This window comes from Corylus avellana, chromosome ca3 (assembly GCF_901000735.1).
Source record: "Corylus avellana chromosome ca3, CavTom2PMs-1.0".
Lineage (NCBI taxonomy): Eukaryota > Viridiplantae > Streptophyta > Magnoliopsida > Fagales > Betulaceae > Corylus > Corylus avellana.
Window position 1 is genome coordinate 13,811,179 of NC_081543.1, and position 27,416 is coordinate 13,838,594.

The 27,416-nt window shown below is 34.5% G+C and overlaps 3 protein-coding genes across 6 annotated transcripts; all 3 read right to left on the reverse strand.

The window, feature by feature from the left end:
• Positions 1–5,748: 5,748 nt before the first annotated feature.
• Positions 5,749–7,375, reverse strand: LOC132176456 (vinorine synthase-like). The gene is made up of 2 exons (XM_059588669.1): positions 6,763–7,375; positions 5,749–6,555 (listed from the first exon to the last, which is right to left on the reverse strand). Exons 1-2 carry the CDS (start codon positions 7,370–7,372, stop codon positions 5,840–5,842), a joined length of 1,326 nt encoding a protein of 441 aa, XP_059444652.1. The 5' UTR covers positions 7,373–7,375; the 3' UTR covers positions 5,749–5,839.
• Positions 7,376–8,372: 997 nt separating this feature from the next.
• Positions 8,373–12,400, reverse strand: LOC132176212 (ent-kaurenoic acid oxidase 2-like). The gene is made up of 8 exons (XM_059588351.1): positions 12,103–12,400; positions 10,483–10,963; positions 10,108–10,374; positions 9,400–9,489; positions 9,221–9,299; positions 8,963–9,069; positions 8,703–8,824; positions 8,373–8,532 (listed from the first exon to the last, which is right to left on the reverse strand). The coding sequence occupies exons 1-8, from the start codon at positions 12,333–12,335 to the stop codon at positions 8,400–8,402; spliced, it is 1,512 nt and encodes a 503-aa protein (XP_059444334.1). The 5' UTR covers positions 12,336–12,400; the 3' UTR covers positions 8,373–8,399.
• Positions 12,401–15,991: 3,591 nt separating this feature from the next.
• Positions 15,992–25,196, reverse strand: LOC132173653 (serine/threonine-protein kinase BSK2). 4 transcript variants are annotated; one of them, XM_059585211.1, is made up of 10 exons: positions 24,923–25,196; positions 24,156–24,379; positions 23,500–23,635; positions 22,063–22,196; positions 19,854–19,959; positions 19,263–19,348; positions 18,245–18,433; positions 17,933–18,091; positions 17,024–17,137; positions 15,992–16,156 (listed from the first exon to the last, which is right to left on the reverse strand). In XM_059585211.1, the coding sequence occupies exons 1-10, from the start codon at positions 24,990–24,992 to the stop codon at positions 16,007–16,009; spliced, it is 1,368 nt and encodes a 455-aa protein (XP_059441194.1). In that variant the 5' UTR covers positions 24,993–25,196; the 3' UTR covers positions 15,992–16,006. The 4 variants fall into 4 exon arrangements, with proteins under 4 accessions (XP_059441194.1, XP_059441193.1, XP_059441196.1 ...); XM_059585210.1 differs by having other exon boundaries at positions 16,087–16,670; positions 24,923–25,193; XM_059585213.1 differs by lacking the exon at positions 15,992–16,156 and adding an exon at positions 16,613–16,689 and having other exon boundaries at positions 24,923–25,195.
• Positions 25,197–27,416: the final 2,220 nt, after the last annotated feature.

Consider the following 27,416-nt stretch of genomic DNA (forward strand, 5'->3'; position numbering starts at 1 on the left):
TTGTTTTGGCCTCTTTGATCTTTCTTGCACACAAATATTCCAAACTACCTGGGTGAGCTTTTATAGTCGTGATTACACCTTAACTATTCCCGCGTACTACTATGTTGCATGCACATCAACTTACTTGGTCGGTCTAATTATTGTAAATTTTAATATTTTTAATTATTTGTTTTGGTCAGAAGATATATATATATATATATCTTTTCCTAGCAGCTGGGAGCCATCGATCGATCCTCTTAATTTGTAGATCAATGTTTAATTGTTCGTTATAATTAAATTCTTTTTTATTAATTACATATGTTTGCCTATCTATCTGTTTCATTGATTTAAACTCATGTTTGTATCAGGAGGTTAATTATTGCCCACAAAATTGGAAAAATTTGTGAGATTGAAATTAAATTGGGAAATTTTGTGGGCACATCTTCTCCTTTGGATTTTTTTTTTTTCTTCAATAGTGGGGTTATCAAAACTTTGAGCATGAGATTCAAAATATTTTTAAAGCCCCTAATTATGTACCTGAATATTTTCGAAGAATTATGCATACAAAGAAACTTGAATATAAGGAGGAGGTTATTGAGGAAATTTCTGTCCATATTTTAAATCAACCCTAATACATTTTTATCACATATATATACTCATAATTACTTTAAGGGGAAACTTCACTTACCCCTCACGAACTTACGTGCCTTTTGCAAACACCATTTCATTGTTCAAAATCTCTCACTTTGATGTATCCAACTTTGATTTCCTTCCACTTTCCCCATTCCGTTAAGATTTTCTGTAAAATTCTAATGGAGGGGTGTAAAATATCTAAAATGCCCTTATTTTTTATTAAAAAAAAATCTTGACCCGTGGGTTCACCGGTGTATCTAACCCACCCGTATTGTAACCCACGGGTCATATTATTATTATTATTATTATTATTATTATATATTTATATAAAAAAAATAAAAAATAAAAAGATGGGTAACCCTCTGTGGGTTACCAAGTAAGTGAGAGATTTTGAACAATACAGAGATCTTTGCAAAAGACGCGTAAATTCTTATAAGGTTACTTTAAATAAATAAACTTGGACTATTAAAACTTTGGTGGATGAAAATGATCCCGATCTCCACTTGAGGACAAGAGTCCTGTGTTGCATTAATTGTTAAAATATAACTTTAATTAATTAACTTTACAGTACTCGAGTCAATGGATATCTCTCTTTACATCTACATTATAAAGTAAGTTATTTATTTTTGAAGCTAATACTATATTTTCAGGAAATCAATAATTACCCGCTACCTAATTGGTGTCATAATTAAAATTAATAAATTTTTCAACCCCTCCTGTCGTGCCTCATGACATAGTCCATTTTTCATAATATATATATCCATTTATTCTGACTTAATTGGTACTAAATTAACAGTTGGTACTAAATTAACAATATAAGGAGTGTTTATCCAATCTGTCAAATCAACTGTTAATTTAGTACCAATTAAGTCAGAATGAATGATATATATATAAATATTTATATATATATCATTCATTCTGACTTAATTGGTACTAAATTAACAGTTGATTTGACAGATTGGATAAACACTCCTTATATATTAGAGAAATGTGAGCTAGTTGTAGCTATTACGTTCCTAACAATTATTGTATTCCTCCTGTTTCCGTAATATTCCTTTTATGTTTTTAACATAATATCTAAGAGGATTTGAAAAATCACCTACACAGTCTCTACGACATGATTAGATCTGTGCAGTACCTCTCCCACCCTTGATGAGATTGGTCTTGAAGCCTTATTTGTCCACAATTACTGGCAAGAAGTAGTATCCATGATTTATTTTTCTTTTTCTTTTTTTTTTTTTTAAAAAAAAAAATTAAAAAAATTAAATAAGCTTTACTAATAAAGAAATAATAATTCCAAAAAAAAAAACATATATGAGAGAATGAGATTTGAACTAGCGATTTCCGCATCATGAGTTGACATACGTGGCATATCAAATCAAACCTAACACCTTCCATCCTCTCGAATCCGATGTGGCGTGATTTCTACGCTAGAACATTTGATAATAATAAAAGTGTACGTATCAATTATTTACGTGTTGATATTGGGAAACATATATATAGATTTGAACTAGCGATTTCCGCATCATGAGTTGACATACGTGGCATATCAAATCAAACCTAACACCTCCCATCCTCTCGAATCCGATGTGGCGTGATTTCTACGCTAGAACATTTGATAATAATAAAAGTGTACGTATCAATTATTTACGTGTTGATATTGGGAAACATATATTCTAGCGTAGAAATCACGCCACATCGGATTCGAGAGGATGGGAGGTGTTAGGTTTGATTTGATATGCCACGTATGTCAACTCATGATGCGGAAATCGCTAGTTCAAATCTCATTCTCTCATATATGTTTTTTTTATGGAAATTATTATTTCTCTATTAGTAAAGCTTATTTAATTTTTTTTAATTTTTTTTTTTTAAAAAAAAAAAAAGAAAAAAAAGAAATCATGGATACTACTTCTTGCCAGTAATTGTGGACAAATAAGGCTTCAAGACCAATCTCATCAAGGGTGGGAGCGGTACTGCACAGATCTAATCATGTCGTAGAGACTGTGTAGGTGATTTTTCAAATCCTCTTAGATATTTTAACATATATATATATATATATATATATATATATATATATAAAGTTAGGTCTATGTTATATGAGTCTTGTAATTTTCACACATTTAGAGTAGAAATATAGACACATTTCTGAGTCGTGGAAGTAAATATGGTTTTTCTTGCTTGCATTGCCATACTTTATGAGTTGCGTGTGCTTATATATATAACATGTTAACTCTAAGAAGGAACGTAGGTACTGTCAAAGAAAAAGTATATATATGTTGATAGGTAATTAAGAATCTAAAGAAAAGTCATTTCCTCAATTATATTTCTCTCTGTATTCTCAATATTTAAATGGATTGTGGAACAATATTCTCGATCTATCACTTCCTTATCAAGATCGTCGATGGAGGATCTTATGTTCTTATTATATGTTCGCGAATCGCGGCACAATATATATATATATATATATATTAATGCGTGTGGACTACCACTTCTTGCCTTACACCTCCACCACTTCAATATTTCTGACGTTGACCTGGGGTGCATGGCTGTCACGTTACTCCATCGCCGATCGGTCAACCGCCGGATATTGTAAATTTATTTCTCTCATCTCTCTTCATCCAAAAACTCATATCTTTCTTCGATCTCATGCGAATTTCTTTTCTTTCTTCCTCCATATAACGCGAAAGCTTAATTGCTAAATCCAGAATTCAAAAGCACTGCTATCACCTACCGAAATTATGTGATCTAGTCCAAGTTGGGAGATTTTTTTTTTCCCATTTCGAAATTTCTAGATTTTTTTCTTCCTCTATAAGAAAAAGCTATCCACTATTATATATAGAGTTGCTGGCTCAAGTCAAACAAGATATGTCTATTGTTTTCCCTTTCCATCTTAATTTGTTTACAAGAGTACTTTGATATAACATTTTGGGATGGCATTTAATAGGGAAAAGATACTTGGTTGATTCCCAAACTTGCACTACTTTTATGTTTAGACCATTAAAGTTCAAAAAAAGTAGCATTCCTAGAAACCTCATCAAATTACTAAAAGTACAATTTTTCTATTTTAACAACTCACATTTTTAGAGCACACATAGTAGCCTCAATATTTTAACAATCCACTTTCACTATTTTATTTAAATATTATTTTTCAAAGACTTCTTTTTTTTTTTACTCTTTCAAGGAGTATGGAAGGAGAGAGAAAAATTATATTATTTTTTATTCATTTGGTGAGTGAATAAGTACTCACCAAAGATAGTAATCAGTACTGTCACTCACCTTTTATTTTTGGTCAAAATGGTGAGGCTGAAAAGGGGAATTTTAGTCACTTTTGTTAAATTGCATCACAAAAATAATCAAAAAATGGTTTTAGTGAGGCTGTAAGGAATGCTAATTAATAGGCATTTTCTAACCCTAATAGGCATTTTCTAGTGTTGGAAAGCAAGGCATAAGGAAAAATCAATGGTGATGTATATATCAAAACAATTATGTTACAAGTCCTTCTTATGTTATTTTTGTGCATGTCCCTCTCAGAATGATGTGGTGCCTCTTAAAATCAATATTAGGCTTGTGATTAATCATTATTGTATTTTTATCAAATAATGATTTTATAAACCATATAATTTTTGAAGTAACACAAGAGAGACTTCTAGAATTACTCGATGTATCGGGCATGCGTCCGGAAAAGTTTCACAATTAGCGGTGGTTTTGTACTTGCTTCTTTCAATCGCTAGTAAAAGCATTGGTGGTGTTTACAAAAATAAACGTCGGTGAATTAAGAAAATTTGGGGGGTTTTTTTTTTTTTTAAGCGACGCAGTTAAGTTTACAATCTTACATAAAAATTAATAATAGAAATACAATTATTGTTTTTAATTAAATAAAAATGCCGCTAAATTTTTATATATAGGGAAAATTACAGTTTACCCCCCCAAAGTTGACAGCGTTTTTCAATTCGAACACCAAAGTTTCAATTTTTGCAATCCACCCCCCAAAGTTTCAAATTTTTCCAATTTGACCAATTATATCCAAAACTTCCCATATTGCCCCTAATTTTTATTTTTTATTTTTTATAAAAAAATTAAAAATAAAATTCGGGGTGTCTCTTTGGCCATCTGGCCATTTTTGCAACTCCAAATTTATTTTTTTTCATTAAAAAAAAAAATCAGGCGCAATATGAGAATTTTGGGATAATATTGGTCGAATTGAAAAAAAATTGAAACTTTGTGGGGGTTGATTGCAAATATTGAAACTTTGACGTTCGAATTGAAAAACGCTGTCAACTTTGGGGGGCGGGGTAAATTGTAATTTTTCCTTATATTTTTTTTTTGAAAATGATGTTATTTGGGAGTGTAATAAAACGCTGCTAATGTGTATTTCTATTATTTTTTAAAAAATCTAAAATCAAAAAAATAATTTTATTTTAATCTTCCCTTTCTAATCGGTAACTAGCTAGCTGTTCCAAGGGATAACTCAATCGGCTGTTAACCACGCCTCAGGAAGCGGAGGTCACTAGTTCAAATCCCTCCTCCTCTTGCCTTGTGTGGACATGTTAAAAAACAAAAAAAAAAAAAAAAAAAAAAAAAAAAACTAGCTAGCTTATTGATTCAAATAGACGACTCTCTTCAAAAAGAAACCCACTAAAAATTGACACAGGCGTCTCTTAAATATGTGTTCCAAATATATATGTTAAAGGACATAAACATGACAATATTATAGCTATACCTAGTTTGGCTGCTTGAAAGTTTTCTCTAAGCCAGTTTAGAAGAAATTTCATCTAAATTAACGGACGAGATTGAGATCCTGCTCATGAGACTCCAAAATTGGTCCCGTTCCGTAACCCATTTTTTCTCCTTAATTAACACTGTTTATGCACTATTTTTCCAAAAAAATTAACATAAAAATATTCTCATTTTTTTTACTTTTATATCACATCATTCACTTTTTATTACTATTCAACTTTTTTAAAAGAAAAATCATTACAAAACAGAACTTTTACACTTTTCACCTGAATAATTTTCGGCTTCATAACAAAAGCAAAAATTCTTTGCTAAACAAGGCCAATATTGAAAGTAAACAAACCATCACACTTCGTTTGCATCATTTTAGTAATTGTTTTATAACAATAGTCAAACGACCATATATAGGTAACAAAAATTAAATTTCATGAACACCTTCAATTCTCTTCCACCCAGAAAGAAAAACCCTTGAATTTAATTAGCAGCAGTGAAATCAAACAACAATGCTGGGGTTTACAGAAGCAAATTCCAGCAGCTCCTCATGGCGTTCAAATATGGCCATTTCTTCCTCATCCAATGTTATCAGAGCTTCAACTCCACCGGAGCTCGTATCCAGCAAAGAAATGGTATTACTCACCATCTTATTTGCACTTGTCATCCACGCCGGTTTGCCCCACCCGAAATCGATTTCATACAATGGAAATTTGCACCAACTTGAACATTTGTATGCAACCAATTCCTTCCTGTTCTTGAAGATCTCCCCTCTCTCCTTCAGAGTCTCCATTAGAGCATTGAAACCTTCCTCCCCTTTAAACTTGTTTGCCTTGTTGTTGAGAAAGTCATTCTTGGTCTTCCTCATGTCTTGCACCAGCCGGTGTATTTCCATGTCGCTCTCTTCCTCCACGATCACCGCAAACGGCCACACAAAGTTCCCAAACACGGTGTCCGGAAGCGGCGGATCCATTCTTGAGCGGAGGTTCACCGCTTGGAACAATGCCGTCGGCTTGAACGACCTGGTTTTCAATTTGACAACCGCCACTGCACATTTCCATAGGAGTGCTAGTACCACCTCTACACGCGAGACATAGAATTGCTCTCGCCCAACCATGCTTTGAACTTTTTCTTTAAGCTCCGCAACTTTGGAGGCGCTGAACACAAACCTCCTTGCTATGAACTTCTCGCCCGTAATGTGTATCGACGCTGACATGCCTATTAGAATATATTGTGTAAGATTTGATATTATGAGAATATATTAGCATTGATTGTAATTCAATCATATCATTTTGTATTCTCTCAACATGTGAGTAAGAGCATACTATAATGTAGTTGTAGGTCATAAACCGAACCACTTAGAATTACTTATGTTTATTTTATTATTTCTGCATATAATTTTCATAGCATTATTATTTTCTTTACCTGGAATCTCTCTGGGAGGCAAGATTGAAGCTCCGGTGAACTGCGGGGACAGCGGCTCACTCAATCCACGACACGTCGCGGTCCAGCTCTTTAACAGCGTGATTAATGCAGCAAAATCGGCGATTTTGTGGGTGAGCGAGACGCTAACGGCGGTGCCACCGCAGCTGAACATGGAGAACTTCACAAGCCACATAGAACCATTGGATAATTCCATGGTTTCTTGGTCTGTGGTGGGGAGGAAGAGGTCAAGTGTTTCACAGTCCGGTTTGCTAAGGAAGTCTGAAAGTGGGCTATCGCTTCGGGCTTCGATAAAGAGACCACCCTCGTCGTTGCAGTCGATGGCGGAGCCACCTGCGAAGCGCCCGGCAAGGGGGTAGAAGCGGGCGAGGGTTTCAGATATGGATTTCTGGAGGAGTTGGGATTTGCGTGAGAATTCCAAATCAGGGTCGTGGGGGGAATCGAAGGAGGGGAAGAAGAAGGTCATGTTGCCATGGATGGCGGGAAGGAGCTGGTCAAGAAGAGAGAGTTTGAAGTTTTTGAGGTGGGGAGGAGTGGGGGAGGAGGGTTTGATGCAAGTCCTGGAAACGATCTCATTCTTCAACTCACTCATTTTCTTCTCTCCACGTAATTCTATTCGGCATGAGGATGATGATTGATCAAGGCGTTTCTTGCTTTTATAGATAAGGTTAAGCATTGATCATTGTCTATATTTAACTAGTATTTTTATTTATATATTTTTTTTCAAAAGAAAGAACATAGCAGGAAAAAAAAAAAGATATAATATTTTTACAATAATAATTGATTAAACTATCCAAAGTCAAACTTCACAAAAAAAAAAAACCAAATCACAATTATCCTCCACGTTATATCAATTTGCATATATAATAATGAGGTAAATTACATAGAATCCAGTATTACATTACAGCATATCATGAATTTGGAAATCATGAAAATGTTTAGTGCGAAACACGTTACTATATATATATATATAAGAGATGTGTCCAAAAGATATGGAAACACTAAATTAGAAGGGAGAAGCTAGACCCCCGAAACATTTGCCAAGAACCAAAAAAATTTATGAGCATTTTCTTTTTCCCATGGGAGCTAGCTAGCCCCCTAAAAAAATCCTAACCTTTTTTTATTTTCTGGGAAAATCCTAATTCCAAATACCCTTTAATAATCCAGTCTGCAACTCTCTTGCTCGTTTCTCCACTAATCAACAAAAATAAATAAATAAATAACAAACAAAAAAACAAAACAAAACAAAATTCTGAGGTTTATTTTGCATTTCCCGATTTTTTTTTTTTTTCCTATTTTTCCATATTTTCTCATAACGCTTTGACCCTTCTCACGGCGCTTTGGGCGTTTGAAAGCCCCACATAAATTTTGCTAAAGATATGAATCATCATCAGCAAAACAGAGGCATGAAAGCAGAATTATCAGCAAAACAGAGGTATAAAAAATATAAATAAATAAATAAATAAAAAAGGACTTTTCTTATTGAGAAAACATGATATGTCACGGAAGTGTGCTAAAGATACCAAACCCATTGAAGTACAAAAGGCATGAATTGATCGAAGGAAACATAAAGATATAGAAAAACTGGCAAACTTCTCCAAATTACATGCTTTTAGTGCTTAGAATAATGTTTTATGTGAACATGATGATGATGATGATGATGAGAGCTTGTTGATTTTGGCCAGGCAATTGTCCATGGGCCTTGTATGAGGTAAGTATTTCACTGCACTTCCCGGATTAAGTGCTTCAAGCCTGCCATCCAAATTACGAAACATTTCAAATTATTCTTCATTTTTTATGTACATTAATATAATAAGTTAATTGGTATATTCTCCGACCCCCAAAAAAAAAAAATTGCCAAATTAATTGATTATTTTTTTAATAAGTAGTTTAAATTCAAAAGACAAAGAAAGGGAACTCACTCGTAATCAAGGAGAAAATAATGAAGAAAAATAGAAATTTCAAGCTTCGTCAGATCACTTCCGGGGCACAGCCTACTTCCTGTTCCAAAGGGAATAAAGCTTCCTGCTTTGGGTTTATTTTCCTGCATTATATATATATATATATATATATATTATATATATATATATATATATATATATATAACATGTATAAATGGATATTTATATATGCTCAATGGAATATATACATACATGCATAAAAGACTTATAATCTTACTTACATCCCATCTTGAAGGATTAAATTCATTGGGTTTCGGATAATATTCTGGATCCCTATGAACTCCTCTGAACCAAACTAACACTTTCCATCCTTGGGGTATTGTATAACCTTCAATATATTATAAGATAATGCTTAATAGATAGATAGAATTATAAGATAATATTTAATTAAAAAAAAAAAAAAAAAAGGAGAAGAGATTGTAATCTAAGAAACAAAGAATTAAATAAGAGAAAATGAAGTTGGAAGAATGACGACTAACCACCGATGCTAACATCAGTTTTTGCCTCCCGACAAGTAAACAATGAAACATTAACTGCTCGCAGCGTTTCATCAATTACCTTAAAATTCAAATTTATAACACGTGAAAATAGGATAAGCAAACATATATATATATGTATGTTAGGTTAAATCCAATACGATGCAAACATATAAATATACCTTGGAAAGATATTCCATTTGTTTGATTTCTTTAAAGCTTAATCCTTTCTCTGATGGTGGTCTTCGTCTAATAATCTCCTCTTGTTCTCTCTGAAAAATTCATGTTCATCAAAATAACAGCCGAGATACATCTAAAAATGGCACAAACACGCATGTATTCACACATCTAGTGACAAAAAGCCACAAAAATTGCATATGAAAATGTTACGATCCTTGTGTCTTAGATGAATTAAGTCTAATCTTAACCATGTGTATATAAGCTCTTAGTAATCATTCCCTGTAAAGCTGATTTTTAATAGTAGGATCTACCCAAAGTTTATATCATTTGGTATCAGAACCAAACATCACTTAATGGGTTCAAGTCACAGAAAAGCTGACCTATGGGCTGGATTAAAATACCATAAGTGAATGAAGCTGCCAAAAGATAACTAAAGGGTTACTATCGGGTCAGTGTTGATAGAATTGGCTGCTATAGACATTAGCTGCGGAAGCGTATGTAGTGATATGTTACGATCCTTGTGTTCTATACGGGTTAAGTTTTAATCATGTGTATAAAAATTCTTAAACACCCTCCTTGTCAGCCAATTTGCAATGATAAATTCTACCCAAAGTTTGTATCAGAAAATTACACACACACACACACACACACACACACACACACATATATATATATATATATATAAAAGCAAGAATTTGCACCCCACGTACCTTGGCTTTGTGCAGGCATTCTGGATGCTGATGTAAAAAGAGGGTTGCCCACATTGTGGCATGGGCTGAGGATTCATGGCCAGCATTCAAGTACATGAGGATTACGTCTATTATCTCTTCATCCTCCAACTTTTCTCCATTCTCATATTCAACTTCCATCAACAACTCCATCATATCCTTCTTCTCATCACTCTTCGAATCATTTCTTTTTCTTGCCCTTCTTTCATCTACAACAGCTTGAAGGATCTTCACTAACTTTCGTCGAGCCTACAGATGATGAAAAAACAAATCATTAAGATTATGTATTTCTCATTTTGACTATTAAAAATAAATAAATATTAATGAAAGAGATTGAATGCATGTGTGATCACTGGCCTTGAGTGACTTGTGGAAAGCGAAGCCAGGGAGATCGATGGCCATGGATCTTAATCCCTGATTTAGATTAACATACTCCTCCTCCAACGTCTTCATCATTGGATCAATCTCTCTGCCCAAAAAAATATAGATAATAATTTTAAAGGTGATCCTCCTTATCTCTGTCAAGAACTCTATGGGTCTCTCAGCCTTAGCCCATTCATCTAGTGAATTTACTACAATGTCTTTGATGTACTCCTGGTACATAGATAGTGCCTTGTGGCCGTTGATCGGTGCTGCAGTTACCCGGCGGAGCCGCTTCCGCTCGTCCTCCGAAACACCCAAAAATGACTTCCTCCCCATTAATTCACAAGTGGATTTAGGCCACCCTTGTTTAAATCTTTCATCATCCATCAACACTCGCCTGCATGTTTCAGCCTTCGTCACAATGATGCTTGGGTTTCCAAACATATAGGCCTTGTACACTCCGGTGTCACCAAATCTGTAATTTCCAAAAAAAAATTCAGGTTTAAGATTTCAAAGTCGACTCATTTATAGCACTTAAAAAAAAACCTTAGAGTTAGGGACATTTTTTTATAGGGTCGTTGCAATTAATAGAAAAATGACTCCTCCTTCTTAGAGGTGTCGTTTTACTAAAAGGAACATGTTACTGTTCAAATGTCCCCTTCTAATAGGGGACGTTTCAATGAAAATGTCCCATTGTAATAATATTTTTACTATTTAAACATTTTTAATTTTAATCTAATCACTATACTTAATAACATTTACAAAATATCACTATTTGAGTGTCCCTAATTAAATAGAAACGTTTTTAACCTTAAATTATAGATGCCTTTAATTCTAAGGTTTAATTTTTATAGTGTAAACTGACCGAGCTATATATATATATATATATATATATATATATATAACTTCGGGTTTGGCATCCCGTGCGCAATTAGGCAAGGAATAATTTAAAATAACACCAATTGTTAATGCTAAAGTCATCCCATGAGCCCTCTAGCGTCAAAATGCGACAAAATGAACCCCTTTTATTTATTTATTTATTTTTACTATTCTTGGGAAGCATTATATATATTTTCTCCTTTTCATTCGTCTCCCTGCTCCCTGGCTTGACACCGAAAGGGACCCCTCTTCTTGTTTTTTCTATTTTCCTTAATAAAATAAATAAAAATTGATACAAAATGAGTTTATTCTATTTTCATTCCTTATTCGCTTTTGCTCTCTTGTTCATATTATATATTTCTACATAAAAGAAGCAAGAACAACCTTAAAAATATCATAATTAAATATCAAATTATACATCTCTTTTGTTAGTGTTTTATGTTTTAGGTTATTTATTAATATGTTAGTTTTGAAAAAAATAAAAATAAAAGAAAGAAGTGAAAAATAGAATGGTTTAACAAACAAAGCAATTATTATGACTTTGTGAGTCATGATCATCTTCTAAAATAACAATCAGGGAATCATGATCATCCTCTAAAATGTATGCATGTTAACCTGTTTATACTTGTTATAACACTATCCCACACCATATTTTCTTAGAACTGACTCATTTTCAAGAACAAAGAAAGCTCATTAAGCCATGAGAGAGAGAGAGAGAGAGAGAGAGAGAGAGACCTGGAAACAAGGTTGGTGATGAATGAATCAGGGTCACCATATTTAAAAGCAAAGAGAAAATCCCACATATTCCCAATTAAAGGCCAGCCCATATCGCCAGGAGGGAGAGAGCACTGCTTTCCACCCAACTTACACACATAATACCACTCGTTTGCACTCTTCACCAACCAACACATTGCAACAAAGCCACCCATCAAAGCTGTGAAAGCCATCAAAGAAAAGCCCATATCCATCTCCTACTTCTCTTGGATTGAAGGCCTCACAAATTAAACCATATAAACCTTCACAGGATCTTCACACTTTGACATCTCCATTGTCTCTGTGTGTGTGTATATATATAGATATATATATATATATATATATATATAGAATACCTCTGTAGTCTAGTCGTAGGATTAGGCTTAGGTCCAACACTTGGAAAAATAAATTAATCGTACACGACAGTGATCATGACATGTGGTTTCTTCTTGGTATAGCACATCTTTCCCCATCCACGGAAATAATTAACTAGTGGCATGGAATGCAATAATGTAAGAGTTGAGAACCACGAGACTTGGATAAAACCAAGCATTTGATGCTGCTTCTTACCGGCCATGACAATATCATAATAATACATCTTTTGTCGCACTATGTAGTTGGTAATCACCGGACCGTCATGCCATAATAATTTAAGATTGCTGTTTGTATTTTTAGGACTGGAATTTCTTGCAAATGGGGTATCAAAAAATCCAATCTTGTAATAGATTCTCTAGAAGTTTCATGCTCATGCATGTCTCTGCTAACATGTGAATATATATGTGATACACATGTTATTTTTAATAATGTACACTTGATTTTTACCACATGAATAGATGGAAAAATGCAATGATTCCCGTCATTGGAACGGACACCACAGGCTATATATATATATATATATATATATATATATATATATATATATATATAATGTTTTATCTGTTTTTCATGTGTTGAATTTTAAATTAGTGGCTTCAATCCTTTCCATGTTGTATGTTGGGCATGTGACATGTCCATTCTGTTTGGTCTCCGAGTCAAGATAAGGCGGCGCTACACGTAGAGCACTGGGCTCAGCTTAGAGCTGATCATGTTAGCCCAACTAAGCCTATGAACCCAATAAAGAGCAACTAGGTTTACATTCAATCGCATACCATCCTTTTAAAGTTTCTACAAAGTCACCTTAGCAGAGCATTCATATTGAAAACTCTGGAAGACCCATCGTAGTATGTCAATATTGAGCATTCATATTGAACTCTGGTAAACCCATCTCCTTCTCCATCTTCTACTCCTCTTGGATTGAAAACCTCACAAAACCATATAATTAAACCTTCACAGGATCTTCACACTTTGACATCTCCATTATATATATATACTAAATGGAGAAAATTGAGAAATTTTGAAATGGAGAGAATCATTTTCCACTATTTGTAGTTGGTAATCACACATAATAATTTAGAGTAGTAATTTTTAGCACACTAACGTACTTGAACAGTAAACACACTGGTGTTAAAACATTATAAAATATTATTAGAATAATATTTAAACAGTAAAAAAAATAAAAAAAAATAATATTTTAACACCGATGTACTTACTGTTCAAGCACTTGATGTACTAAAAATCACTGCTCAATAATTTAAGATTGTGGTTTCTCTTTTAAGACATTCAATGAAAATGTCTTTTCTTGAATCCTAGGTCTTCCGAATTGGTACTGTATAACAGACTACATTCAGTTATTACGTACAGCTAATCCATCTAACAACTAAAGTGAAAGTCCAACCCATTACAAAATACACGTTTTACAACTCAGACGCCTTGCTTCCTACACTTGAGCCATAAAATGATGTTGCACGTTTTACAACTCAGACGCCTTGCTTCCTACACTTAAGCCATAAAATGATGTTAGGTTACGTGGAGCTTGGTTTTGTATTCAATTCGGTTCAACCTTAAAAGCCTTACGGTTTAAGTGGATTTTTTTTTTAGGCTTAGTCCATATATGAAGCGAAAGCCTAACCCATTTTTTGGTGTTTTGACCCAATTGGGAGGGTCTTATTCCTAGTCGCTTTTGTAGTAGGGTTTTGTGCGACTTTATAATTCCTGGATATTCATGCCTCCGGTATTGTTTTCTCGAAAATAGTAAAACATCACTGAAATTATGTGGATGTAGCCCTTAGTGGTGAACCACGTAAATCTCTGTGTTTATAATTGCTTGTTTTTGCGTTCTTCTTAATTTTTCGCATCTCATCAATTCTAGAAAATATAATTAACTTCCTGTCAAATGAGCTTGTTATTGTGGGATTGTGTTAAGCTTTAATATGTGTTTAATGGTAGTTAGTCTTTTCACGAATTTTGGACATAGTTCACTTTGCATGAAGGCGTTATTGTAGGTTAGAATAGTAGTTAATACCTTAGAAGAGTCTTAGGTTGTGTTAAACTAGAAATGTTTAGACCTTTGATGGAAATGGAGATTCTGCACGATTACCGAATGTTCGGTAAGGTTATCGAATGATTGAGGTGGAGGTCAAATGATTAACATGATATTTGGAAGTATTCCCAAAAGATCTCACTTTCTCTCTTCCATTCGGATTAAGAATAGGAAAGTCCTCCCCTGTTACCTTTTTTCCTATTTATTTTTATTTTTTTAAATGATCAACATGATATATAACTGAACATTCGATAATCAAACAAAATGACAATTTTTCCTTGAATTTAGATTTAAGGGTATATTTGTCCAGATTAGGGACTAATATTAGATCATTTCACAAATTTCGAGAACAATGAGCACCGAGAGAGTTGTTTTGGAAGATATACACGACCAAGGTAAATAAAAATCACTTGGATAATTATTATTTCAATTCTTACATATCATGATTATTTTTCATATGTCAAGCGTGTATATTTACAACTTACATAAAATACATTTTTAGAATAATGTAAACTCCACTTTGTAAAATTTGTTGAAAATAATGAAGAGATGAGATATATGAGTTTTTAAATGCATGCATGTAAAAGATTCTGAATAATTGCATCGTATAAAATGGTACATTATATTATGCGGCATAACAGTCACGAATTACTATTATATGGATTAATTAGCCACATGGTCAAAGAGATTTACTTTTATATTTGGCTCTGAATCCAATGATTTTATCGGTAACTGTCGCACTATGAATGGATACGATCACAACTACAACTTTGTGCATGATTAATTTGTCCTTATGTGGCATATTAACAAATTCTCTCAAGTTTATAATGGTAATGACTAATTTGTTCTTTTTGCTTACTCTAGGGAGTGATTAATCACTTTTTAAAACAAGGGAGCTATTTGTTAAAACTCAAAATCACATGGACCAAAAATGCATTTATCCTATGTTTTTTAAACAAGGTGGCAGGCATTGTCATATTAGTCCACTAGAATGAGGATAGAATGAGTATAGTATGTAGCATTACTATTTTTCTTTTTCTTTTTTTCTGAAGTCTGTCTTAATTCTTTGAGTATTCTCCATATAAATTTTCACAAATCATAATTATTATTTTCAAATTAAATGGCTAGATCTTATTAGGTGTACCTGATATTTGTCCCATTGGATCTTAGGGCTTCGACCCAAGAAGCTATTGTCGAATCAATCCTGTTGATGGGCCAGGCCGGCCCAAAACGTTGTTCTATAGACCAACATAGAAGGAACACCCACCGAAGTGGAACATTTATTATGCCACAAAGACCCCCCAACTTTTCAATATTCTCGGTGAAAGGGAATAACAGTCCATTGTTTATTATATTATTATATACTATGCCTAAATTTAATTATGCAAAGTTATTCCGGATTCTTGAAGCACAAGATAGTCAGCTCAATTGAAGAAGAGCTCAATATAATGTATCAAAATCCAAGCCCTATAATTGCAAAAACATGGACTGATCCAATATAACAGGGCATTTCAGAAAACCCCAAGAAAAAGAATTACATTTCAAAAGAAACAAGAAGCTGCTACTTTCTGTATTTTCAAGCCATTGGCATAATTCTGCTCTGCAGGCAACAAGATGCTGCAAAAATAATATAGATTTGAACTTGGTAAATATGCATCCCATAAATCAAAGACTTATTTCTTTTTTATCTTAGGGAAATTACATTATATATTGCAGAAACTATGTAGGCAATTCGTATCTGTTAGAACTTCCTGAAAACATCTACTACCACTACTCATTTTCCCTGCCACACCAATTTCTAATCTAGAAAATGTTCTCAAAGAACTATGATGTCTAAGGATGACTGAAATGTAAGTATATAGCCGACATGCTTAGTAGTTTAGCTGCGCCAGCTGTTTTGTCTCTTTACTTCAAAGGCTGCCCCATCATTGAGCATGTCCTGAGCATCAGTTTCCATTCCCAGCTTCGAGAGTGCAAGAGCCTGCAAGTAGAATGCAGTTGGCCACTCTGGTATGCACACCTGAGCCTGCATGGCATCTCTCAAGGCAAGTTCTGCTTGGCCATGCATCAAGTAGGAGAACGCTCTCCTTGCAAAGACGGTAGCCGAAGGAACGGACATCATTGCTACTAACTGTTTATCACAAAGAAATCTAAATTTCCAGTGACTGATAGATACAAATGTAGAGCAAGAAATCAAACACGGGCAGACAGATTATAAATGCAAGAGTTTTTTTAGCCTTTACAAGAAGCATTCTTTATATAAAAGTGGAAGTGGGATACAAGCTTATTACCCTTTAAATACAAATAAAATATATTTATGAACCCTGTGAATAGTGCATACTAAACTATGGACTTTGTTATCATTAAAAAAGCTCATGGATAGCCAAAATATTGAACAAATAATTGATTCTGCAAGCATCTGGATTTCAGAAGATATGATGCCCTTGTAGACAAAGAAAAAGGAGAGGGAAAGAGGGCATTTACCTTCGAATAATAATCGATTGCACTCTTGAAGTCCTTGTCCCTAAATGCAATATCCCCAAATTTCTTCGTGTTCAACATCTCTTGCACTTGTTGTGTCCATTCTTGAAATGACAGCTACATAGAGAGATCACATTATCAAAGAATAGCGAGGAATAGAATTCATGATACTATAAAGCCAAAGTAAGGACAATCATAAGAAGCAAGCAAAGCCACCTCATAACTATGAAATCTAAGCAAAAACAACATAACTTTGAGAAGCAAGCAAAACCACCAGAATTTTCTAAACTAACATTAAACCATGTAATTCAAAACAATCATATAATCTATATTGCATGGAAACAACTTGCACAGCACAGACAACTGAGAGACAAACATGGATATTCTAAAAAGGACAGTTTTATGACTTGACATGGACAAGGTGACCGCACATTTCAGGACTCCAGGCTATTGCTACCGGAACTTATCCCACTCATTATATTTCTCCAATTCGCAATTATTGGTTGAGTGTTCAACATGCATTAACCATTTCTGTGTGGTTGGGGAAACCAAAACATCCATGACATTCAACATGAGTCCAAGAAGCTTGGATGATTGTGTCCAACACACTGTCCACAACAAATCATAGCTCCTTTGTAGTGTATTTTGTATCTTCCAAGCATGAGAATTATCAATGCTTTTACATCCGAAAGTAGTTAAAACTAGGGAGAAAAAGAAAAAAGAAATCAGAAGAGTTCTTTGTTTAATAAAAAATAATTGTCTCACCATAAATCTTATTCCCAATTAGCTGGATTCGTCAAACTGGCCAACTCAATCTAATTAGGACTAAGGGGTTGACCTGAGTATCAACATTTTCAAGTTGTACGAGAACTCTATCTGAAGTGTGAAGGATATAATAGATCATTCAGATACCTCATTTTCTGCACCCTCTTCATCTTTATAGCCTGTTTTTAGCAAAATATCATGCACAGCAGTAAGATCCATCCTTGCACAAGCCTTCCCAAGTGGTGAAAGCATAGTTGGCAGCACCGTTGTATTTTTAGGCAGGCCCATGAGAACATATGATGCCACCTAAAGAAAGGAAGAATGAAGAGAACAAATTTAAAAAGAACAAGAAAAAAAATAAAGGAAAACATCGTCACATCATAAAGTGAATCACAGGTTGCAACAATGCTCAAAACAAAAACAGTTATTTCAAGATTTGAGGATAAGATGAAATTTTACCTCTTTCTGCTTTTGAAGGGGTGCAACTGCTGTAAGAAGAAACTTTGCATCAGGTCGATCCCTTGCCTCAGACTGAAGACACTTAGAAGCAAGTTCAACCAATTTAGTAGCATCATCATTGGCATACTGTCCTTCCAATGATGAATCCATCAACAACAATACATTCTTCCCTCTTATCAAGTCCAGTGCCTGGAAATATATCAATCCTTCTCATAACTACGATATACTTAAAATAGGACATCATTAAATTCAATTATATATGGCAAGATTTTGGTGTTAGAGCTAAAAAACCTTATGTTAGCAGCGTACAATAGTCCTCACTTTTCTAATTTTACTGAATTTCTGGACTTGTGTTCTTCTATTTCTCCCTAATGGAAAATCTCTCTTATATACTTCTTGTGTCCTTGAGTTGCGCTCCTCAACACTTTTTAATGAGATTGATTTATTTATCAAAAACAATTATATATGGCTTGTGTGTGTGTGTGTCTGTATTACGCCACACCAATACAGATATAAACAAGTATTTATGGGCTTCCGCCAGTTATGCAATGCCAGTAACAAACACAATCTTAAAACTGGTTGAAGTCCCAGTAAGTTCTGAAAGTCATGTCAAACTAAGCGCATAAAGAACTGTAAGGGACAATGAATAACTGAATGTAACATTAACAAGATGATCTACAAAGGAAGTGAACTTGATGAGTGCACGGCTGTGTGTGAAGTCATTTATCATTACCCGATTGTTCCCAGTAGTTGCAGGTAGCAATGATGTCATAACTATCAAAATTGAAGTATACATAGGTATATAATGGAATGCAATGAAGCACTGAATTCATTCAAGGTAAATTGGACATATATGGAAGGCATATCCGAATTTCAAATGATGCATTACAGGTGTATGGCTGTACATACTCTGTCAAAAATTCCATGGCAATTGAATAAAAAAGAAGACAGGGAACAATCCTTGGAATTAAAACACATGGATAAGAATCTTATGGTTCATGAAATGGAGGCAACATACATGGCTCGGAGGAATATGCTTCCCACTTAAAAGATCCAACAGAACTGTTCCATAACTGTAGATCACACTCTCTGGGGTGACCCTTCCTGCAGAGTATGACACTAATCAAGTTCACCAGATATGGGTCTTCATATCTCCATTAATATCGATTAAAACTATCATATCACCACCAATAGCATTGGGTAACACCATTCAAGAGGAAACATATTGGCATGTACCTTACAATTACAGGGCATAGAAAAAATATATCTCCAAACCTTCCTATTAAATGCATTATCTAGAAAGAAAATAATATACTCAAACCGGAAGTTCATTACTGCATAAAGAAATCACGCTTATTACCTACACATTAATATGGCATTCAGTGACAAAAGCCTATGGTTATGAAAATATGCTATGGTAATGTGATACTCATAGTCTCAGACTGTTATATTTTAAGTTCCATAGTTTGGATTAAAGACAATCTGACCATCTCATCAAACATACGTAATTCCCTTCATCACAGTAAGTTGCAAATTGAATGGTAAGGAAATAGATCCTGCAATCAAATTTCAGTCATTCAAAGGGATACATTTTTTTTATGTTAAATACCTGTCCGCAAGAACTCAGGTGGAGTATAAGCTAAATTAGTACTGTAGCTTTTTCCATCTCGGCTATTCTTCATAAGGCCAAAACTAGACAAATGAGGGTCACCATCCTGAATATATGAATAAATCAGTCAGAAACTAACCGGGAAAAAAATTAACAGCACGACATACCATATGGCTAGAGAAATTATGTATTGATGTTCATGTAAGTGTATCTACTATCTAACATTCACACATGCGCCCTCACACGTGCACACACATAAAGGTAGCAATAATCAAAAGCAATGTCAGAGTAACTCCATTTTATATATATATAAGTAATCGAAATTCATTAAAAACCAAAAGATGCACCCTAGTACGCAAGAAGTATACAAGAGAAAAAAGAACTAAAAAGTCATGAAATTTTCATAAGCAAACATAAGCAGCAATTTACTGGGAAAGGGTGTTAAAGAAAAAGGCTTTTAACTCCACCACCGTCCTTTCACAATCTTCAAAGCTTCGGTCATTTCTCTTTCCAAATACACCACATCATGCAAAGTGCGGTGTCATCATCCAAATAGCTCTGCTTTGAGGACTACCAAAGTGCCCTCTCCAACAAGTGAAGAGATCTCTCACTTAGTAAGACATGACTCAAGCTAAACCGAACAAGCCAAAGATAGAGTCCAAAGGCACTAGCTATTTTGCTATAGAGTAAAACATGGTCTACGGTTTTCTCACTCTTTTTACACAAGCAACGCCAATCAACCACAATGATATGCCACTTCCTCAAGTTTCCAAAGTTAGAATTGTACCTAAAGCGGACAACCAAGCAAAGAAAGGCACTCTCAAAAGGTCCTTACTTTGCCAAATACACCTCCAAGGGAAAGGATTCTTGTCATGGGGGTTTAAGACATTATAGAATGATCTTACATCAAACAACCCTTTCTTAGAGGGGTTCATACAGAACTTGTTTACACCATCCTGTTTCGATCAAATGGAATACAACTAATCGAAGAGTGAAGTAAAGAATTCCAACTCTCAATCATGGGCCACATGGGGAGCCATTAAGGAACTAAAGATGATCTGCCACGGAAGTATCCCTTAAGCAAGCAATGCTAAACTCTAGAAATGCTTCCTTAAGAGGATGCTCCCCACATCACACATCATGCCAAAAACTGATCTTGGAGCCTTCATCCACCTCAAATCTAGTAAAACTAGAAAACTCCTCCCAACCTCTCCTAATGAACTTCCAAAGACCCCCACCCCATAAGACCCATTCACTCCATTAGAGCACCACCCACCCCACTGACTCTCATATTTTAAGTCCACTACAATCTCCACAAAGCCTCCCTCTCATGATTGTAACACCATAAGCAAGAGTATGATTTGTATACAATTAAGGATTATTACAAAGGCAAGGTGAAACCACATGGTTTAAAAATAATGTGAAGCACACAAGAAAGCCTGCGACTTCAAATTGAAACAGGCAAATATAGCTTTTATTGCAAATGCATAAATCCTATGCCTTCCATCCCAATTTCTTAGTCTATGTTTCATTTTTGGATTTTCCTTGTTAGTTGTCCACATTGAATAATCTAGAAAATTTTCTAACTTTCCAAAATTAACCTTTTCTGTTACGAGTTTGGAACTTTTTAATTGATATGAAGTTTCTAAAATAGAGGGAAATTACTGGAAACTCAATTTCTGATAACTGAGGGCGATCGAAATAGAAGATGTTTTTTCAAGAATATAAATTTCCAAAGATAGACTAACAATTTTGAACAACTGGAGTCTTTTCTAATTCACTGACCATTCTCAAACCATGTTCTTGCCGATAAACGAAGTTTTATAATCACAGGACTTGTTATGAATGAATAAGCAGGATACATCCCCAAGCCTACGTGTTAATAAGTACTACCCTTGCCATTATCAAGGCAAGGGAGCACACCATGATATGCAGCATGACAAATCTTGAAAGGACAACAAAAGGGAAAATGCAACTGTACTTCTTCTTATTGAAAGTTGACATCTTTCAATAAATTGTTGCATAACTTTCAGTATCTTTACCTAGTTATCACGTAAATTTCAGTACCTCACTTGATTATTTAATGTCTACACCAACAACCAAAATGACAATATAGTCGGGAGAATCCAAATTACAGAATCTGAAGATGCATGTATCCCAATAAACCAGACAAACAATTAATTACATAATGGTAAATTCATAAGCATACCTCATCAAAAAGAACTCTGTATGCATTCAAATCATGATAAATTTTACGATTTTCTGTATTACAATGATCAAGTGCCTGTGCAATATAATATGCAACTCTAACACGCATTTCCCATGGCAGTGGCTGCTTATCCCCTGCAGGAAATAATTACAGAAATCATTACAACAAACTCTGAAGAGAAATATAACATTTAAAGAATCTACTCATATATACATTGATCCGTCTAAATAAATCGAAGAGCGAGATATACACTCTGCTCAGAGAGGAAGAAAGATAAATTAGGACTCCTCCAATGCAAGAATGTCAATAACCATGAACAGTGACACTTAACATGTTTTTATTTCAGCTTTTTCCTTTATCAGAAGGACAATGCACATGTAGTCAGTTAACCCAAACTTGAGAACTGCCAGATGGAATGGTAGCAGGATAGAAAGTAATAAAACTGAATACAGATAGGACATCATATTATAACTCCAAACACAACAATTTTATTTAGTCTCTTAGATTCAAAAAGTTGGCATTTAGCTAGTAAAGGATGGTTATCTACAACCTTCATGTCTCATTAGTAGTATCTGACTTCAGAGACAACCCCAAAAATAAATATCATTGGAAATCACTTTACATCATCCTTTTTTAATGCTGAAGCTTCCTACACTTCATCTAAGGGAACATAGTCATTAAAATCAAGTTAAAACACACCAAAAATCAGGACTAAACCGAACAAACTTTTTAATTTGATTCATTTACACATGCAGCTGATAGTTTTATGCTATAGTCCAAGAGGAAATCTAAACCCTAATCCATATTAAACCTACATACTATACAACATTATTTTCAAGCATTAAGATCTCCTGATCGGCAAGGTTTCCATTGATGTCAAAAGGGATGAAATTTGGCCCTTAAAACAAAAGAAGAATCCTTTGATCATTCAAGTTAGTTCTCCAAATCTTTCAAGGTCTATAAAAGAGGTTAAAGTAATAACCGCTACACAATTGCACAGAAAGTGCACATGCTAACAGGTTCAAGTTAAATTATCACCAAGCTATAGCTCACAGGCTGCCTAAGTGATCACACAGAAAACATCAACCCTTTACGAGTGATGAAACAGTATACTAAATTATAGGTTGCTGTAGTTTTGAAAATACATGTAGTCTCTGCACACAGCATAATCATATATAAGCTTCACTCTTTTGGGAGAAAATACCATAATGGAGAAGCACAAGCTCATTGTACTTGATCATTGTGGCTCTGATAATATACTCATAGGTGGAAATTCAAGGAGAGGGGAGGGTGCAGGGGGCGGGGGGAGAAAAGCAGATCTTAGAACAACGAAAAGGTTAGAAAAGAAAAAGATCACCGATCATCAATCCAACTATCTATCTTTCAACTCATTTTGTGAGCTTAAAAGAAACTGAAAAGGAGGAGATTGAGTACTACAATGGAATAGATGCTTGGACAGAGTATCATTGGGCATGTACTCAGCTACCAAGAGCCGTTCATCTCCTTCAGCACAGCAACCAATCAGATTCACCAATCTCTTGTGCCGCACCTTCCCAACTCCCGCCGCTTCCTCCTGATGACCAAGCATTTTCATCAGCATCAAACTCAAAACCAAATTGCTCAAAAAGCTGTAAACCCGTGTTTTGTTTCCACTTATGGATATGATAGTTTCACTCAAACGTCCTAAATGATGAGCGAGCTTAAGGCTAAACATAACACCTTTTCAATTCCCCCTCATTTCCTTAGCAATTAAAAAGGTCCTAAACTACATATAAGAAACCCAATTAGAATAAAACATTGAAAAGTAAATCCTACAAAATAAAAGAACACAAATTACCTAATGTCGAAATTAAGTTATAGGAACCCCAAACCCTGTTTGGTTTCAGAAAAAAGCAAAGGACAAAATAGGTAAAAGAAAATACAAAAGTTTGAATATCTTTTCCAACAATTCGCTCAATCCCAAAGTGAAGCATAATCCCTTAACCAGAAAAAGCAAAGACAAAAAAGATATTTCCTTTTTCTTTTCCCAGGCAACATTTGCCCTGTTTCCTTCCCATGAACCAAACAGAAAAAGGGACTCTTGTTCCCCTCACCACGAACTGTTGAGCGTCAGGCCAAGACAGCTTGGAGAACCGTTTGACTGCGACTACGCGGTTGTTCTCGAGCTTGCCTCTGAAAACCACATTGGGAGCTTTCTCGCCGCTCTCGGAGACAATGTACTGTGTGCTGAACCCATTGGTGGCCTTGCGGAGTTCACTGAGACCGTACTCTTTGAATGCCGGGACTTGGAGCTCTTCATCAGCTTGATCTCCATTAGCTTCAAAGCCCACGAAAATCAAACAAAACCCCATCAATACTCCAATATCATATAAGTGAGAAAACAGGGAAATCTCCTTTCCCATTAGCTTCAAAAACACAAAAATAAAAAATAAAAAATTGAAAAAAATAAAAAAGACCCATCATAATTTCAATGTCGTAGAGTGAGAAAACCACAGCAGTTTGATCCCAGAAACTTCAAAACCCCAACCAAACAAAACCATCCGAAATCAATCTCAAAGTGAGAAAAAAAAAAAAAAGGGCAGCTTGTAACTCTACTAGCTTCAAAATCCAAAAAACAAACAAAACCCCATAAAAATTCAGCACTATCAAAACAGTGAGATAACAAAAACCATCTTGAAGCCCATTAGCTTCAAAACCCAAATACCCAAATAATCAAAAAAAAAAAAAAAAATAGCGGATAAAAGCAAAGAGGCAGCTTGATCTCAGTAGGTTCAAAACCCAAAACAAAAATTAAAAAAAAAAACATGTAAAGTTCGAGTGCGTGTGCGCGCGCGCGCGCGTGTAAGAGAGAGAGAGAGACCTGGGTCGAGTTGGGAGGAGGGGTCGTCTGGAGAGGGGAGGTGGGTGGTTTTGGAGTGTAAGCAACCCATCACTGATCACTCACTCACTCTACTTCGTACGAAACCAGAACTTCCAAGCACTTTATAAAGCTCACTCCGGTTACCGCTATGAGGTGTGAGTTTCGGACGGTTCTTTTCACCGGAAAGGTGAAAAATGTAAGCTAATTTATTTACTCCTGCTTTTGTTGCAGCACCGGGAGCAGAGCAAATTTACAAAAAACCTCCTTTTTTTTTTAAAGAGTTGGAAAGTATACTTTTAAAGGTTAGAAGTAAATCTTTGAAAAGTGACAGGCAGGGGAAAGAGAAAGAGAGAAAGAAAGAGGTCACATGATATGTCTATGATAGGCACGTGCAGGCCCGGTGGGGCCACTTCTCCACTGTGTTTGGCCAATTGCTGGGCGTGGATTATGCTTGATACGGTTGGCCGTCATAGGTTCTTTATCGGATTGATCGAATCGTTATGACATTATTTGTTTAATTAAATAAATTAAATTCTTTAACCATAATAAGATTCATTTAAAATAAGCTAGTGATGTTAACTATACGACTTGTTTGATTTTTTTTTTTTTTTTTGATAAATATGTCATGTTAAGTTGACTTTGGAACGACCTCATCCACATAAATCATCTAATAAATGGATGGTATGGAGGAAGAATAAAGGAAAAATTAGACCATAAACAATAAAAATAAGGAGTAGGCAACCCCAATAAAGGACCCAAACAACTAGGAAATTCTTTAATACAAATTAGAATTATTGAAAATTTATCAAATAGATGACCTGACCAGCGAGGTGGAGGAGTTGAGTCACCCAGCGGACTAATTAAATGGCACTACACAATGAAAGGGAGGAGAAAAAGCCAAAAGGGGAAAGGATAAATGGTTAGAGAACAATAAAGGGGGGAGAGGTAGACGGAGGGATGGAGATACATCCATCCTCCTCCAGAGAAACCACCAGAGGTGGTGGAAGATCTCACCAGGAGATGGTACAAACGGCAAGGGTTTTAGAGAGAAGGTAGAGCTTCTTTCTCTACATTCTCTGTTTCTTTTGTAAACATGTCGTGTTGAGTTAATTTAAACATGATCTATTTGACACGTTATTTGAAAACTAACACAAATAAATGAATCATATGTTTGACCCAACCCGCTGACTTTACTTATAAGCATTTTTTTAATTGTGAAAAAAAAAAAAAAAAAAAAAAAAAACTAATTTTAGTATACGGGTCACCCATGAGTTAAGTAGATTGACCCGTATTGACTTGTTCATTAAACATGTTCATTTGGTTCACTCGAATTAACATGAACCCGATTATACAAAATCCTAATCTGTTATTTTTTTGTATTGAATTCGTATCAGACTCGTTGGTCATGTCAAAAATTGACAGCCCTAATACAGCTCATGTACACAAATTTTTATCCATTTTTATTTGAAATTGTCAGTATCAATGTCAAGGTAAAGATTTAGAATTAATGCATTGTACATGATACTAGATTTTTTTTTTAAAAAAAAAATATGCGTTTAACATTGACATCATGTACACTGTTTGATATACCAACTTTAAATCATGATCATGAAATTGAGAAGAGGACACGTACCAAATGTTGATACCTATTTACTGGCTTGGGATGTTATTATTTATTGAATATTTTTATTGTTTTCAAATTAGATTGTAAGAATGTTTTATTAATTTAATGTATTAAATTGATATGTGTTAAAATACATTTGATTTTCACATCATTTTTGTATTCTTATATGTATTTTTAATATATTTTGAATATATGTTGGTTAATAAGTTTAATAAGGCCCTTGAACCCAATGATATGATAGACTTTTTTGACCAAACACTAGTGGGGATTAGCACGTGCAGTGCTTGGTTCTCGGTGTTAAAATATGAGAAAAAGTTAATTTACATAGCACACAGAATTATTCAGTTGTAAAAATTGATCTATTTTCGTTTGGTAGCTCTTCAACAGTAGTAATGTTGAATCTTTGGCATGGTCCTTCACGTCCATCAATCAATGTAGCTCTTAGCCGAATAATGAATTGTTGCTTTGAAGAAAGTCTTGCAAAGCTTTCTATATCATTAATGCCCTCTTATTTACAGGATAACGATAGATTTGATGAATCATAAAAACAAAGAGGAAAAATTCATGTTGCAAAGGTTCGACGAGAAATGGAAGGTATTTGTTGGTACTATGAAAAAAGTGGAAGATATTGATAACCTATATTCATAATATTGAGTAACAAAAACATTTTTTGAGCTATGACAATTTTAATTTTGATTTTTTTAATACCTCGGTGCTGTATTACATTAATTTATTTGCTGAGCATTGCAAGAACTTTTTTGCATTTTCACCAAACAAAGATGCGACTAATAAACCAGTTGCATCATGTAATTCCACATGTACACGACATCTAAAATCATATCATAAAACATAGTAGAAAAAAAATTAGGA